Raw genomic sequence first — 18,297 nt, forward strand, 5'->3', positions numbered from 1 at the left:
GCCTTCTCTTCTCCAGGCTGAACAGCCCCAACTCTCTCAGCCTGTCTTCATAGCAGAGGTGCTCCAGCCCTCGGATCATCTTTGTGGCCCTCCTCTGGACTTGTTCCAGTAGCTCCATGTCCATCTTATGTTGGGGACTCCAGAGCTGAACACAGTATTCCAGGTGGGGTCTCATGAGAGCAGAGCAGAGGGGCAGAATCACTTCCCTCGACCTGCTGGCCACACTCCTTTTGATCAGCCCAGGATATGGTTGGCTTTCTGGGCTGTCAGCGCACATTGCCGGCTCTTGTTGAGCTTCTCATCCACCAGCACTCCCAAGTCCTTTTCCTCAGGGCTGCTCTCAATCCATTCTCCGCCCAGCCTGTACTTGTGCATGGGATTGCCCCGACCCACGTGCAGGACCTTGCACTTGGCCTTATTGAACTTCATGAGGTTCTCACAGGCCCATCTCTCCAGCCTGTCAAGGTCCCTTCTGGATGGCATCCCTTCCCTCCAGTGTGTCCACAACACCACACAGCTCGATGTCATCTGCAAACTTGCTGAGGGTGCACTCAATCCCACTGTCCATGTCTCCAACGAAGATGTTAAATAGCACTGGTCCCAGTACCGACCCCTGAGGAACACCACTCGTCACTGGCTTCCACATGGACATTGAACTGTTGACCACAACTCTTTGAGTGCGACCATCCAGCCAATTCCTTATCCACCGAGTGGTCCATCCATCAAAACCACGTCTTTCCAGTTTAGGGATAAGGATGTCGTGTGGGACAGTATCAAATGCTTTGGATAAGTCCAGGTAGACAATATCAGTTGCTCTTCCCCTATCCATCAATGCTGTCACCTCATCATAGAAGGCCACCAAATTAGTCAGGCAGGATTTGCCCTTAGTGAAGCCATGTTGGCTGTCACCAATCACCTCCTTATTTTCTATGTGCCTTAGCATAGTCGCCAGGAGAATCTGCTCCATGATCTTGCCGGGCACAGAGGTGAGACTGACTGGCCTGTAGTTCCCTGGGTCTTCTTTTTCTCCTTTTTAAAGATGGGGGCTATGTTTGCCCTTTTCCAGTCATTGGGAACTTCACCAGATCGCCACGACTTCTGAAATATGATGGATGGTGGCTTAGCAACTTCATCTGCCAGTTCCCTCAGGACCCGCGGATGCACCTCATATGGAGAAGTATCTCTTACAGCATTTTCTATCCTGACAGTTCCTTATAACTTTGCCTTTTCTTGTCCTGCCTGGAGCTGCTGGCACTCAACGGCAGGCGTTTTGCCTTTAACATACTCCCTGCAGTCAACTACAGCCACTTAATGGTGTTTTGAAATCTGGTGACTTCGTTTGTAGCAAATCTCAGTTACTTGCTTCTGAACCTACCTGACCAGTCACTCTGTGTCGTCTGAGGAAACTCAATGAAGTCAATCTGTGCCATATCTGCATCAAGTACTGATGATAGATGTTAAGATTGTCACGTTTTAGGATAGCTGTACACTTTGTTTTCTTTTTCCATAATGTTTGAAAGATAATATGAATTACACCACCGTAGTGTCCCACAGTTGCTGGAATTTGAGTGGTTTGAAAGGCACAACAGGATTTGATGACTGCTTATGGGCAAGCAATAAAGTGCTTGGTTTGTTTCTTATCTAGCAGTCATTTTTCTACCATACTGACCTATGAAGAAGTGCAGTTCCAAACCAAAAATTTGCAGTGACAATAGAGTATGAGATGCAGAGAAGACTTGTTCTGATTTCGTGAGGGTTGATTCAAACAGTTTCCTTTTATAGTGGAGAAACCACGACTTAATACCATCCATCAGAGTGCGATAGAGATGGAAGGTTATTGCAGAGTGATACAGGAAGGAAAGTGGAACTAAACTGTTGGCTGTAAACATCGTTTTAGGTTTTGGCTCAACTTCCTGCTGTGATTGCAATAGAAAGATGTGGAAGTCATAGAAGGATTGATGGCTGCTTTGGTATGGTCACTGCTTCCAGAACTGTGTGGCACTTTTGTAGCCAATTCATTATTGAAAGGGAATTTTCTGGAATGCCAGAGATTGACTATTTTATATTACTTCATCTGTATGTCTCATCTGTTAGTGGTTTTGAGAATGGGAATACTCCAAGCAGAGAAACACCGCATCATTTTCTTGTCTATCATGGATACCCAATAACTGGATTTGATTAGACTCTTTTGAGGATACACACCTCAACCTTCACAAATTTTATGAGATACTTACTGGTCATGGGCAACACCAAAGTCTCAGATTTTTACTTGGGTGTCATGTATAACACTTGCAATGAATAAGAATGCTGCTTAGGAATTTTTCTGCTATAATACCAAAATCTCAGAGATCCAGAATTAGACTGCCTGCATTTTTTCCATTATAATTAAACAGCCATGATATCTTGCTCAGAGAATTAGTATGGATAGTGTGCCCAGTATAGGATGAGTGTTTTCTACAGGGACACTGATTTAATACAATTCACAGGGAGTTTTTCTCCATCTCTACAAAGGCAATGGGTAAGAAAATGGAAAAAATCAAACGCAGATGAGAAAATGGAATGTTATATGTGGTAAAATAAAGAAACAGACGTTGACTTAATAACATCCAAGAAACACTTCTAACGAAGCTCCAGGATTCCAGAGTGTTAATCTCATTAGTTTCATATTATTATCCAACTATCAGCTCCTGAACCCTTATGGAATCACAGAAATTCATGTCAGATACTGAATCAGGTTAGAAATTTAAATTAATTATTGAAAAGTGGCTCCAGTTTCTTATTTGAACTTAGTTGTGATTTACTGTACTGAATTACTGACTCGCCAAATTCTCTTTTATTGTTGCCTGTCATTATGCTGCTGAAGAAGTCCAGGTTTTTCCATAAAACCTGAAGATGTATTTATTTTCAGCAAGGATTACCATTCCTGCCAGTGGAATCCCAGTAGTTTTGCCTAATTGTAATGTGACTGTAAATATGTGATTTCCATGGAAATTAATTTAGTCACAGGAATTTTTGTCTTTTTTTTTTTTTAATATTGGTGGTTTTGCTTAATGTGATTGCCAAACACATGTATTGTTTAAAGAAAAACTTGATTAACATTAGAGTAGATTATTTATACTGAACTGCTCAGTATACGTATATATTGCTTTTCTAGATGAAGCAAGAGCTGCTTGACTGTCTCCCTTGGGTTTGTGCTGTTAGCAGATGAGGAAGAACCTCCTTTAGCTCAAACAGGATATGTGCTGTTGAGATCATGCCCTGTTATGCCCTAGTGGCAGTAATTTCGTAGCAACACCTTAATGCAATATTTTTTCAAAGTTTTAATCAAATGGTTCCATATTCTGTGCAAATTGCCATTAGGTTTATTTAAGTTTTAAATACCTTTTTTTAAAAGAACTTTTCTCGTAATGTTATTCAAGGGTGGGATAATGTTTATGTGAAATTTCCAGATCCAAACTTGTGCATACAATTTTAGTGCTGACCCTATATTTTAAACTTTTCATGTTTTACTCTTTTTTTTCCATATGAGATTGACAGTATTCAAGTTATGTTGTGTTTTTTTTTGTTTGTTTGTTTTTTTTCCTGTTGCCAATGGGCTGTGAACTTGAATTCAGTGTTTATATAGTTTTTGTGTAGAAATGTCTTCAGTGTTTTTGGGGGTTTTGAGGGTTTTTGTTGTTTTTATTATAAGAAAGTATTTGAAAATGCCATATGGCAATGTTAAGCAAGGAATCTAGAGACAATACTATTATGAAATGCATCTAAGAACTGGAGGATGCATAGGAGTAATATTAAATGAGTTTAACTTAGTATTAACTTTCTTTTTAGGCATAACATTATTAGCACACCAGGGCAATTTTGTACTTGTTAGATATTGGCATACGAGTCTAGTGCCAGGAGTCTGGAGTTTCCTTATTTTATTTTATTTTTTAAATACTGCCATGTTCCTCCCTTTGATATTTTTTAGATGTGTTTGAGATGCCGTATGCCTCTTGAAGTTAACATAGACACCTACCTATACTAGAAAAAGGGAATTGTTTGCTCCCTGTTGGTAGTGCAGCCTTGGTACACAGTGGGTCCAAGGCAGCAAAGTAACACAGCAAATTGTTTCCAAAAAATGTAGTGACTGGCATTAACTTTGAGACTGTTACCACGAGGTTCATCGAAAGTTACTTACCCATGGTGTTGAACTGACTTAGATATATCAGCTAAATGATAGAAATTGTTCATCTGATGCAACTGCATGGTTTATTTTCAAAATACAGTATATAGAGATTTCAAAGTACTACAGGACATGTCAGTTTGAATTGTCTCATTAGCTACAAGGATGAGAAAACATTGAAATGGATGATAAAATTGAACCGTTTGAGAAACATCTAGTATTCATATCAGAAAATCAGTTTTGATAACGCAGTGAAACAGTAGATGTAAGAAATGTAAACTCGTTTCTGCATAAAACCCCAAGTTTTAGTGTATGTTAGCCAAGTGTAACTCAATTCAAATTTGCAGCTATTCCTTCCTTGATGTGTTCTCATGTTTATAATTTGTCCAGATGACCTGTGTTTCTGATCAGTGCCTCTTTTATAAAAAGAATGGTCAAGTATGGTGTTGTGAGTGATGTCATGCTGCTGACCTGCATAATGACAGTAAAATAAAATTCATGTTTCAAATGTGTTACCTTTTTACTGCCTTCCTTGTGGGACCAATTTTTTTTCCTCCCTAGCTGATTGCTCAGCAAAGACTTCTCTTGAGATATCTGGAGAGAGATGAAGCCCTTTCCCCTGGTCTTTTATTCTTAACTTAGAATTGAGTAAAGCATATTAGTAGTCTAATTATGATTTCTAGATAATTTATATGAATGTAAAGATACAAAATATAACAGAAATATATTAGTAGATGTATAAATCATATTATACTTGTATCCAAAATCTGGCTGCAAACGTTAATAGCTTTTCAATAATACACAATTATATATTACTTTTACTGTAATGCACAATTTTTTGTCTTTCTAGGTATGGCATGAACTGCCTCATTCAATTTGAGGATTTCGCTAATGCTAATGCATTCCGCCTCCTGCATAAGTACCGGAACAAGTATTGCACTTTCAATGATGACATTCAAGGTAAGTGATTCTTTCTCTTCTCTTCGCTTATGTGACGCTCACAAGCCAGAAAAATGAGTCTTAACTGGTGTGCCAGAGGGAAGAAAAAATTATCAGCTTTCCTGTGATATTTGAAGATGTTTGGTACGGGTCACATTTTGCCTTGGGTTTCCTCAGCATGGGTTTCTGGGGAGCTGTCTTTGCTCTTAACCTTTCCACTCTCATTTATGCCTCATGCTTTATTTAGATGTTCACTCTTCAGGGTTTTTTTTTAATAGTTTAATGTATGAATGGCTTTCTCATATAAATTGTTAACTTCAGATCTTTGGGCAAATGCCAAAGCTCAGGCCTGGACTGTACTTCCCTCAGTTTTTTTGTCACTCCAGTGACAACTGCTCCGTTGTTTTTCTGTGTGACAGAGCTTGCTTGATAAACGTCAGACTGTATTTCAGTTCTTAAACTGACAACTCAGTTAAATATATTTCTAATTTTCCTTGCAGTCTCAGGGCTGCATTCAATTTTAGAGGGAAATTAGCCCCCTGATTCTGCTTTCCCGTCTGGCAAAAGGAAAAGATCTAGGATGGGAAACGTCAGCAAGGGAGATTCCCCCAGTGCTTAATCTAGACAGGCATCTTGTCCCTTTCCTCCTGAGAAGAAAGACAAGCAGAGCTGAAGTGGCGGATGCTGCTGCTTGGGTTGCCTTATTTCCTGTCAGGAAAAGAGCACTGGAAAATAACTTTCTGTAGGGCAGTAAGCACACTGGCTCCCATCCTTGTGAGGAGACTGAAGTCAGATGAACTTCTGGAGCGAGCTACCCAGGGAAGGCCCTGGGCATACAGCTGCCTCTTACCCCCTCACGTTTCCTTGGGCAGGTGGAGGTCCTCAGCAGTGACAGGATGAAAAATGGAAGTTTAACTGTCTTCATTTCTAACAGTTTGCAGTGATGCTTTAAACCAAGCATTAGGAGCTTGAGTTTTCCAGAAGTCATTCTTGAGTCGTTCTTAGGACCTAGGTCTTATTTCAGGGACTCAACGCATGACAGTTGATTCAAACAGCCCTTGTCTTTCTGCTGTTAGGGATTTGGCTAGCCACATGAACTATGTTTCTGTTACAAGCCTGGCTGAGTTTTACTCCTGCATCTGAAACAGATTATGGAGGACAAACTCCCAAATGGGAAATAAACTAATTATAAAATATCATTTCCCTTTGTAAGAAGCATGGTGCTTCTTACCCTGCAGGATCTGAGTGTAGCCATGGCTACGACAATCCAATACAGCACACCAAACAGCGTCTGGAAGTTTCTCTTGTTGTTTAGACACCCAGCTCCCACACGAATTCTCTTTCCTTGCAGGACAAAGGTCCTCACTCTAAATCAGAAAGAGACTCAACTTGAATGTAGTTTTAAAGAAACGGAAGAGGAGCTTTTCAGCAAAAGCGCAATAAAAATGAGTAAACTAATCTGGGAAAGTCTTCAATGTCTCCAGATGCATTTTTAAAACCACTGCATCCTTTCTGATGCGCCTTGAAAGGAGGTGTCTTCATGTTCAAAAACTGTTTGAAAGTGTCCGTTTGGCTTTTGACTGAGCTGCCGTAGCAGCTGTCAGTGTTGTTTACAAGTGTAGCCACATGCAGTCTTTTAATTTATTCAGTTTCTGCAATCTAATTTAATCTAATTTGTGTTTGTGGGTATTCTGTATTTTCATGAATGATGTCTGGGACTTTTGGGTGATCTCCATCCTTAATGCTTGTTTAGCTTCCAAGAGGTGAAAGCGGATGCATTTAGTCTGCGCTGATCTCTTGTTTGTTGTCATATCTCCATAAATCAGCATCTTTTTTTGTAGGACGCCATCTTCCCCTGTAACGTGGCATTGGAATAGCAACAGCCCAAATATAGATCCAGTGATCTTTTCTAACTCTTTCTGTTCCAGCTTTATAAACTATAAGGATCTTCCACCTGACAACTGTAATGAAGATAAATGGTGCTAACTTCTTCAGCAACCCTTAGAGATTTTCAGTTTCTAAATGGGATGATTTTTTCCAGGCTACTTGAAAGAGTGGCATTCTCTGTATGCAAGTTGTATTTCCTACCCCTACCGCAGTAAAGCTGGCAAGTAGCGTCAGGCCAATAAAAGCAAACCCACACAGCACTGCATCTGATTTGCCGTCGTCTTCTGAAGACGGTGCCTACGTGATATTTTAAACACGGTTTCTCCTAGTCCAAATATCTGTCAAACCAAAGCTACTTTAATGATCGAAAGACATGTTTCATATGTTTCACGGAAGGGCTCGAGGCTTTTTTCACTGCCGTAGGATATCCAAAGGGTTCCTATATGTCCTAGTGATGCAATGAGGACCTTTAAGTACCTCAAATCTAAAGAAACTAATATACGATCCTGACTCCTGCCAGACACTATAAAAGATAAAGAGAACATGGCAAGCTGAGTACCCATTTGCAAGTAGTAACTCGAACAAATGCAGTTGCCTTCTGTTAGCTCGCAGCTATTTGCAGGGTGTCAGCGTGCCCCTAACTGACGCCATCGCAGAACATTGGAAAAAATCGTCTGCCAAAACACTGATCTTATAAAACCACTAAAGACTGGCCATTAAGAGTCACCTATAGATGTATTTAAGAATTTCTGGAAACAGTTTTGTCTCTATCCCTGCTACGGCACAGTCACATCCTTTACTTAGGAAAAAGCTTTGTAACTTTTTCTACATCGCCTCTCTATACTCAAGGAATTGGGAGCAAAGGCGAACAGGATTCTGACCAACTGCGGTAAATCTGTATTGGAATAATAAAACTGCTCTTACTTTCTCATTCTAGAAAGTATCTTCATTTTTGGATGGGTGGTGAATTTTTTTCCCGCTGCATTTATCATCAGTTTTTCATATTTATATTTTCAAAATATTTTTTTTACAAGCACAATAGCATTAATGTTGCTTTAGGGAGAAAATATTCACTTTTTTCCTTGCATTCTTGTTTGTTTTTATTCTGACCACAAATGAGATCGCTTCTTTTTTTTTTTTTCCCTCTTTGAAACATATAGAATATGATTTTTGGAAGTGAAAATCAGTGAAAATCTTGAATTCAAAAACCGAAAATTTTTGTCTGGCTCTCCCTGTTAGAGAGCATTTTCCAAAATTGGCAGGGGTTTGATCATAATTTCCTCTATGAGAAAAATATTAATTAATATTGTAATATCAAGCTTCACAACATTTAGGAATACTTGAATTAGATCAGGTTGCTAGCTTTGCTCATCTCTAATATGTTTAGGAAGGAGGAGTCATAAGAACAGGGTGGAATTTTCTTAAAGATCTGATTTTTTTTTTAAATCTCCAACCCTTGCCTGGGAATGGACCAATGCCAAATGAAGATTTGGGGCTTGTGTTGCCAAACAAAGCTGTTTACCAGGGTGGAAGATGTTCTCTGCTTGATTGTCTGTGGAAGGAGGCAGGGTTGGGATTCACAGCTTAGGAGGTTGAAAATCCCCTTGGAGAAACTAACCTGTTCCCTTCCTTGCTGCGGGGATGTTGAACAAATCTTTTAAGATCAGTTAAAGAAAAAGTCCTAGGTACAAGTCCAGGACTGCAGTGCCTGAAATTGCACTCACAGGTGGGATCGGCTCGGGCCGTCCCTGCCTGCTCCTCGTCAAACCCAACTGGAGCAGAGCAGGATGCCGTAGGGCTCCTTTTCCACAATCATCTTGGGTTTGGTGTGTCTGTTGAAAGAGTTTTTGCTACTTGAGCACAATCAGTGGCTTAAAGGAAGTTTCCACGTCTTAGAAGCCGTGCATTTGTTTTACACGGGTCTCTCAAAGCTTATCACATGGTAGCTGGTTGTCGTCACTGCTGACGTGGATAAATTTGAAATCGTGGCATAAATTTCTCTAGCTTTGCTGCCTCTGTGCAGGCCAGTCATTTCAATTATTTCAATTGTTTTGATTTTTTTCCCACCCCTGTACTTTAAAATTGTCTCAATGGAAAATGACAACCTTCTGCAGTATAAGCCAATCTACGTAAAATTGGTGTTTCTCTATGCAGTATAATACAGTAAGTTTTTATTCTAGTGTTATAGCTCTGTTATTTCACTGTGCCCACAGTTGCAATTCTTTCCCCCGTTATGGGCACAGAGCCTATATTTTATGCCAACAAAAATGTTTACATGAGGAGATTGTACTGGATTGGAATTAACTTCAGTATCCATCATGACCTTAGATGTCATTAGTTTTTAACAGCTGTGCTGTTTAATTGCATCAAAATTTTGTGAAAAGAAAGAGGCCTAAAATAGAAATGTAGAGCACATATAATTTAAGATTATTATTCCATCTTACATGTGTGGTTTGGTTTAAAATATATGTTAAACATTCGGCAGACTACCATTCAAATAATTAGAAAAATTGTACCTGGAAGTTAGTTATGACTAATTTAATGTTAAGTCAGTGCAGTTCTCAGAAATCAGAATTTCTCTGTCACAAGCGTTCTCCTTTTTAAGATTTAATTCTTTTTAACATTAACATCAGAAATGATGCATTTGGTACCTGGAAATTCCAGTTCTTGAAATCAAATTGTAAAGAGGGTTTGGAGTTCATTGTGGTTGTGATAGGCATGGAGCTTCTAATTCGTTCTCTGACCAAGAATTTGAAAAATGCAAAGTTGAATGACTTGTAACAGCTCATATGTTGACATCATATATCTCAAATTCTAATATTATGGGCAAACTGTAGAAAACTTCTTTCATAATATGAAGGGACATTTGCTTCTAGGAGAAACAGACACTGGGATTTTTTAAAATAAAATAATAATTAAAAAATTCTATTAAGACATTTACCGTAAGGTTATGTGAAGTATATTTTTCTTCCAGTATATTCAGGGTATCACTTGTCCGTTTCTCTGTGGAAAATTTACATTGAAATCAGTATGTTTTCAAATCAGTCCCCCACTGTAGCTTTTGTATACTTTTCCATGTGTACATACAAGTATGTATGTATATAGTATATACATACAAGTATATACAAGTACGAGTATGTACAAGTATCCTTCTGTTTCATTTTTTGCTCATTATGGGTTAAAAAAAGAAATCCATTCTCACCATCTTCCTGGACAACTGGCTTCAGGTGGCCCTGCTTGAGCAGGGAGGTTGCACGAGATGACCTCTCAGCCTGAGGCACCCTGCGCTTCTGGGACTCTGTATCCCTTTTCAAATGTACCAAATGGTTTACTCTTTTAAGAAGGTCCCATTTCTCCCTCACTAGAGCCTTCCCCCTCTTCGCAGTGCCTGCCTGCTGCAGCTGCAGAACGGGGCAGCTTTGAAAAGCTGGTTCATAGCAAGGAGAAGGAGCTCCCATCTCTGAAAAGGGGGTCCTCTTGAACTACCCACAGCCATAGCATTTGCCTCACTAGCAACTGAAGTTACACCTTTTAGATAGGATCTTTACTCACACCTTTTTTTTCCCCACTGAGTGTAGGAGAGGGATTATTATTTTTCTGGCACTCTATGCAATGTTATTTGGAAGCCTGGCCATGTTAACATGTGATTTCTATTATGCTGTGTACTGAGAAATACCAATTTGACCACTTCCTAATCTTTTAGTCTAGAGTGAATAGCTCAGATTTTAGGATGTGCTGCAGAAATTCCTTCTCTCTTCTTGTTTGCTAGCTTTTTATGATGAGGCAGGGAGAATGACGTAAAGAAGCTAATTATATATATACGTGATTAAAAATCATACTTGATTACAAGTTTCGTTTTTTAAAACTTTAAATAATGGACAAATGCTTCAGTGACGTAAGCCATTTCTTACTAATTTAAATTAAACCATATCCAATAAAAATGAAGTTGTCATTCCTCATGTTTTGGAGCTTTTATGCCCCCTTTTTTCTTTAATTGTTGCATTGGCTGAAAGAAGACTCTGTGCTCCAAAGCATTTATAATGTGCCAACCCCAAAAGGCCGTGGTCTCTAGGATTTCCTTTGACATATTCATGCTCAGTCGTACAGTTTACAGTAACAAGTAAGGCTAAAGAATCTTGGACAGAAAACAAAGGCTTGGTAAAGAATGGTGTAATTTGAAATTTCACATCTACCCTATTTTTACAAGCTATGACTTACCTGCCTAGAAAACTATAACAAAGTGTTTCCTGTCACAGCAGCTGACACTGCTTTAGAAAAATATCCTGTGTTAAACTTGGTGTGGTTATTCTTCTAGAAATTTGGAGAAAATAGAATCAGTTTTCAAAATCATATCCGTGAACAATGTCTGTCTTATTCTGCACACAAGGGGTTTAACCTGTGCTCTGTGGGAGAAGGCGAAGCCATTTCTCTCCTTCCTATAGCGCTGACAGTAGGAAAAGGCAGCGAGATTCTGTTTCTGCTTCGTGACGTCCGCGAGAAGTGGTTAGGCTTTGGCAGCTGGATGGGAATTGCATTTTGATTCTTTTCAAAAACTCGAGTCAGTATTCAGGGTGAAATTTAAGGTCATGCCGTTAGTCAGAGCAGTTCCGGTTAAACAGATCTGCTATTCACGCTGCCGGTGCCCCCCTGTCAATGGGGAGGAATAAGGGAAGCTGCTGACGAGGAGTGATGACAGCCACTGCCAGCAGCAGTGATAGTGGGTTCAGTAATCTAATAAACTGGCTCATTATGCTTTTAAGAGTCAAATGGCTGAATAAAACCAATGTGGAGTACCTTTAAAATACCATTGTTAGAGCAGTTCTGTGCAAATCGTCATTTGTGAGAAATGCAATATTTAAGCCTCTCTAAATTTATATATAATCTTTATTCCGAATCACCCTCATAATGAGCTTTCAGGTAATGATAACTCACATCCCGTGTAAATAATCAATGCAAAATGTTATTGACATTCAACGTCATATTTTATTCATGTTTCGTATCTCTTTTCTTTTTCCTTAAAGCAGAAGATGGTATTGTAATAGTGTTTGTAAAAGTGTCCCAACTGGCAATACTTAATCATAGTCCATTTTTCTGGATAACAAACTTAGCAGCAATACATCAGCGATGAAGATAAGCAGGATCCCAGCATTCCCACTCGTTATAAATTTATGGTGTTGCATTTTGCCTCTGCCACCAGAAAGCGGCTTGAAGAGCAGCCTTCCCGGCTCTCTGAGAAGTCCTCTGATAAGGGCAAGGTGCTGTAGTGGCCACAGCTTCTATCTTTGAGGGCTGGGAACAGGACCTTATGTTGCTCCAGCTCAGGTTTCACTTTCAGGAGACCAGATCGGTGGTTTTAGGAATAAGCCATGTTATGTAGGCTTCCTCCTCCTCCTCCCCTGCAGGCACAGCTGTGCAATATAAAATAGAAGAAAGCATTTGGCATCCAATGAGAGGATGGGATTTTTTATGAGGTTATGAGGATTGTTTGGTAGAGTACCAAGGGAAACTGAGAGTGCAGTCTGACTTCTCTCTTCTGCCATTTTTGGTCTTTGCCAATTTGGCACTCGCTAGAGGAAGACTTAATTTCATCTGAGAAAGAAACTAGGTAGCTCTTGGATACTGTGGGGTGGAAGTGTTGTTATTCCCAAAGCTATGCCTCAGAGGAACCATTTTTTAGATTTTTTTTTATTTAGAAATAAGGGAGAAGAGAGTAAATGATCTCAGCTCTCAGAACAAGTCATAAAAATGACTAAATAACTAAAAATGACAAGTTTGTATGGTCTAAACATTAAGTCGGCTGAGAACAAGATGTCCTGTATTTCTGACGATTGAAGGGAAAAGTCATAATCAAAAGCACATAACAAACTTTTTTGTTCTAAAGATACATGTTTTTGAACTTTTCAGGTGGATTTACTTCAAAAAGTGACTTTCTAAAGGACTTTCTAACTTGAAAATGTGTTCTTAAATTTTACTAAGGGTTACTGTTTGTTTTTGAGAAAGTAACCATTCATGAAACTCCGATGATCCTAAATATAAACCACAGATTCAAATCCAGCCTTCAACACCCAAATGATGTCTTTTTAGGAGAGGTTTACGTGGACCAAGCTTCTTACTACTTCTGTTCTTTTAGTTCCTTAGCCACATGTATTCGAAACTTAATGGTCTGTGTGCGTGCAATATAAATAACTGTTCTGAGCATCTCCTGGAATTTGGTGAAGACATTAGTGCTATCTCAGCTTTAAACTTCACTTGTGTATGAGGAAGTGGACTTGTGAATAGCAGAAGTACATACTTCAGGGCAGCTGCACGTTGAGGAGCAATGTCCAATGTGCAGATTCTAGGCCAAGTGCTTTTAGAGGGCTGGTCATACCTACTTCACACATTTTCTGAAGGAAAAATCAGTAGCAATGTGAATTCCCCCCTCAAAAGCAACCAGGTCACCTGTAGACAATTGCGGTTAGGGCTGTGGTGATCAGGAGCAGGATTGTAGGAGCCAGCAGATCTCCTTGCAAATTCTTGCAGGCTTCTTAAAATCATTTATGGCTTCATCTTTAGTTTCCTTGGGTCGGTCAGTGGCAGGCACTGCCTGGAGAAGGAGGAATTTGATTCTTATTCCCTGAACTGAACAAGGGGGACATATCAAGGCCCGTGTTTGTCTCCCTGTGGTTCAGCTCTCTGTGAATGATTTAGGCATCATAAAATGTTCAAAGACTGTTGAAAGCCATTTTTCCGCTTTCAATACCTAATTGTTAGTGGCTGATACGGCTTTTTCAGTCCTGATTAAATCAATGTTGTCTGCTGTTGGTTCTTTGGAATCTCCTCTAAAAAGACACATTGAGCACAACTTTTCTGCTGGTATCATCTACCTCACTACCATATCCTTATCCACGGGATGTCTTTATGGGTTCTGTGAACTTGTTAAAACTGATGCACTTTCTCTTTTTTTTTTCTGGTATTTAATAGATCTAAGTTCCTTGCAGGAATAATGAGTCTGACTTGTCTTTTTTTGGTCCACCTTGTGACTGAGCTTTAGTGACAATGATCATTTTTGAAAAATACAAGCTTGTTAGCCGAAGTCAGTAATCCATGAAGGAAGGCCTTCCTCCTCCAGTAGTCTTTGTTGAGCAGAAGGTGTAACTGGTCTTTGGATTAGAAGAGCCAGATATCAGGTTCTGGTGACTGAATGCAACTTTTTTCAGCATGACAGAAGCTGACAGCTGGAGTCAGCAGTGCTAACAATTCAGCTGCAGTGTTGTGTAAAGATTTGGGTGCTGCAATTCAAGAAAAATAAGAAACAAGTGAATAAAATCCAGAGGAAAGAAATGAGTGCTAAGTGTTTTAGAAAACATAGCTTTCTGAAAGAGTGGAAGAACTGAGATTTTTCCACATAGGAAAAGCAGGTTGGGACACTGTTAGTCTTCAAATATAATACACAATAATACAAATATAATCTTGTTGCAAAGACAAAAGAATAGGTTTTCCAGTGGTAGATAAGACAAGGCCAAAATAGAAGAAGAGAAGAAGAAACATTTAGATTTGACATTTTCAACAGAAAGTATATTGAAGCACTGGAATAGCTTGCCGAGAAGGTCATAGCAGTATTTGAAAGAAAATGTAGGAATAAGTTAGACAAAGATCTGTCAGAAATCACAGACAGATCCTGTCTGTGACAGGATTGATCCTGCCATTGTGAACAGGTTTGGGTTAGCTCCCTGCTTGATATTCCTTTATTGCCTTACTTTTTATTAACAGGTGTTTCTCATGATGAGGACCAAAATTTTTCCATTCAAAGATAGACAGGTATCTCATTCTTTGTGGTTCTGATTTGGAGAAGAAAGGCCTCCACAGGCTAAATCATAAAACTAAGTATTAGCCTTTTTTCCTGCGTGGCATAGCTCCAAGATAAATGGAAAAGGTACTTCCAATGTTTTAGACACTAGTGAGATGGAACCCCTTTCGCAGTAGACTGGAGTCCTGGGGGCTTTCAGATGCAGTAGGGCAGTCAGTGTCTTAAATAAGCTGGCTTTCCTCTTTCAGCTAGCTTAGCTTCTCTGTGAATGTTTTGCTTGCTCTTCTAATAACCCCCCAATGAGAACTAAGGTTTTATTGTAGTCTCGTATTTTACTGTGTTTGAAGTATACCTATTTGAAGAATGAGATCAGTATCTTTGTTTTCTGTATCTGGGGTCCTTGGAAATACTTCTGTCTGGGCTCTCCCATCCTTTCCTTCTGGAATAGGTCATAACCAGAGTATTTTGTAATAGTTCGAACACCCCAGCCATTATACCCATCCAGTAGAATTAATCAGTTGTATTTTCCTTAATGTTACTCTGAAGATATTCCTGCTTAAATTTAGATTTCATAAGAAGAAAGTAGAGCAAACTCCAGTTCCACTCAACTTTTTATTACTACCCTAAGTACTTGTATCTTTTAGCTGAAAGATGCTGTGGAATTATTTAAAATATAATGCTTTGTTATTATTTCCAGAATAACCAAATATATTCATTTTTTTTATTTCAGGAACTGCATCTGTGGCTGTTGCAGGTCTTCTTGCAGCTCTGCGTATCACCAAGAACAGATTATCAGATCACACAGTGTTGTTCCAGGGAGCTGGAGAGGTATGTATTTTTATCCATCAGTAAAAATTGTGCTATGAAGATTTTTCTTGATATTTCATGAAGTTATATGTATCCAGTTAACAAGAAGATTAAATGGGTAGAATGATCACTGACACTGGCTGAAAGTTGGTGTTTGATTCAAGTGTAAATTTATAGAAAAATCTCTGATCATCTGGTTAAGCCTTATATTTCTCATAAGACATTTGTGGAGTCTGTTCTCTTTTTAGATCTCCAGATTTTAGCTCTTCAGCTATAAATTATTGAACTGCTCCTAATATAAACAAAAAAACCCCATTTTTTTGAAAAATGAGGAATTATATCAGGCCACCAAAGAGAAATGAAATAAAATGTATTTAGCCAAGTCAGTGTTATTTATTAAGAAGCAGTGCACCTTTGATTTTTCCTGTCATAAAATGTAGTTTTGCAGTATTCTGCACCTTGAGATCATCCATTTCTGAAGATTTTTAGGCTCATTATTTTTTGATACTAATTTTTCAGTATAAATTTCTAAGCCACTGACACACAAGTGAGGGTTATACTTATCTACAGTATGGCTAGCTGTCATCTTTTGTATGAAGTCTACAAGCCCATGCAAGCCTCTGAAAAATATTAGTCATGGTCACCAAATCTTCCTATAGGTGCAATTTACTAATCCGTCTTTGTGTAGTCCAGATATCTTTAATTTGATTGAATATTTGGTGCTACTGAGATCAGGTCTGTAGTTTTCAGAATAACTCACATCCATGTCTGACATGTCAACGCCTTTGTACATAAAGACTGTTCGTCTCCCTGAAATTCCTTCCCCTAGTTTTGCTCCATGTTCAACAGAGAGATGAATCCATGGCCTAATGTTTATTTTTTTTCATTAGTATTGTCAGTGTGCCTGTTGCTGCCAAGAGGTAATGGTAGATATCATCCCTGTTGTGGGAGCTCATTCCTAGTAAAACTACTCATTTCTTAACTTACTATTTCTTAAAAAAGGGAATCTTACTTGATTCTCAGTGAAACTGAATCGTAAAGATCAAGAAACAGAATCAACCCCATAAATATGCGTACGAGTTGGTAATCAGAAATATTGAGAGGTCTGTTGGCTCATTTTGATGCCTATTTTTCAATCAGTACCTGTATGACACTTAATCTGTTGGATGAAATATTGTAAAATCCAGTAAGAATGATATATGTTTCAGCAAAATATTGATAAGTGAATTTTTCTCGCCCTTGCTTTCACTGGGAGAACAGCCAAGTCTAGAGTTACAAAACACATGAATAGTAGGTAAAAGGAGACTTACCTTCTTGATGGACATTTGAGAAAAGATAAGAGAAAAAAATCTTTAGGACTGCATTTTACTTTTTGGCATGCAGAGTGATGTTTTCTTTGGTTTAAGTTACACACACAAAAAAAAATCTAATGAACAAACTTTCAAAGAAGAAAAAATAGTTCATGTGTTCTGATTATGTGGAATACATGTTAGTTTTAGCATTTTTCATTAGAGTTTAAACATTTATTGTGCTCTTCATACTGTAAATGCCATCTTCAGGTTTATCTGTACTGTGATTTATCTATATGATTTAAGATTTATCTATACTATTTGTCTACATTAGAGTTTCTAATTACCAAATGGTAGCAATAGTTCATTAGTGTTTACTTTATGAAAAAATAAAGATTCAGTTTTATTGTTAAATAAAATGAAGAAACTTGTCTAAAATAGTGGGTAGAGGAAACAAATAGGGGATTTCTTTCACTTCTTGTTTCATATGCTACTTTTCTTCTCTTTCCTTTAGGCTGCACTGGGGATAGCAAACCTCATTGTTATGGCTATGGAAAAAGAAGGGGTATCTAAAAATGCAGCTATCAAAAGGATATGGATGGTTGACTCAAAGGGATTAATAGTAAAGGTATTACAATTTTCTCGTTCCTTTAAATATCATGACAGTTATTTGCAGTCTGTATGTAAAGACAAGAATGTATTCTTTGTGAAAGCAACTGCAGCCATTTATCTCTCTTGACGTAGCATACTGTTTTTCTTTTCTAAATCATGTTAAATGAATGATAGACTCCTATGCTACTTCATGGGGGGTGTGTGATTATGCATGGGGTTCCTGCTCTATTTCTATTAGAGATGAGCACATAATGAAGACAATTTTTCAGCAGTTCATTAAAAAATGTGTAAGGAAAGAAATGTTCAACCTGTGGGTTTAATATTTCCCATGTTAATGTGACTATTATTTGTTAGCACAATCTTGCACAAAGATGTATAGATACATGATTAGGACAGCATTCAACAATTTTTTAAAAGGAACAAAATTATTTTTGAAGAGAATATTTTCCTGGTGTTGCAAGCATGTCATCCTTCTGCAAGAACTGAGATATATTGCATCAAAAAGCTTCTATGCACAGGGATATAGCTCATGTTGCAGATGTTGTGGTCTGCAGTGCTATCAACGCTGGTCAGAATTTGAAGTTGCTGAGAGACTTCATCAGTCACCCTTACCTCATTCCTTCCATGTGCCAAAATAAAGAAACATATGAATTCCAAGTGCCAGAATAAAGAAACTGGTATGTTTTAAAAGGTGGTTATGTATTTAATAGTTTGTGAGCTACTTAAAAGAAATGGATGAGAGGCCCATTGGCTTCACTTTTTCACCTTGCCTGTTGGTTAGCAGTGTTTATGGTCATCTTTGTTGGTGCTGC

The 18,297-nt window shown here is 38.5% G+C and overlaps 1 protein-coding gene across 1 annotated transcript in view; it reads left to right on the forward strand.

The window, feature by feature from the left end:
• Positions 1 to 18,297, forward strand: part of ME1 (malic enzyme 1) — a 195,780-nt gene that overhangs the window by 150,064 nt on the left and 27,419 nt on the right. The window contains exons 7-9 of the mRNA XM_086608248.1: positions 5,013 to 5,122; positions 15,508 to 15,605; positions 17,388 to 17,501. Of these exons, the coding sequence (XP_086464374.1) occupies positions 5,013 to 5,122; positions 15,508 to 15,605; positions 17,388 to 17,501 (322 nt within the window). The remainder of the gene's footprint in view (positions 1 to 5,012; positions 5,123 to 15,507; positions 15,606 to 17,387; positions 17,502 to 18,297) is intronic.

The sequence above is a fragment of the Tauraco erythrolophus genome, chromosome 2, assembly GCF_009769465.1.
Source record: "Tauraco erythrolophus isolate bTauEry1 chromosome 2, bTauEry1.pri, whole genome shotgun sequence".
Lineage (NCBI taxonomy): Eukaryota > Metazoa > Chordata > Aves > Musophagiformes > Musophagidae > Tauraco > Tauraco erythrolophus.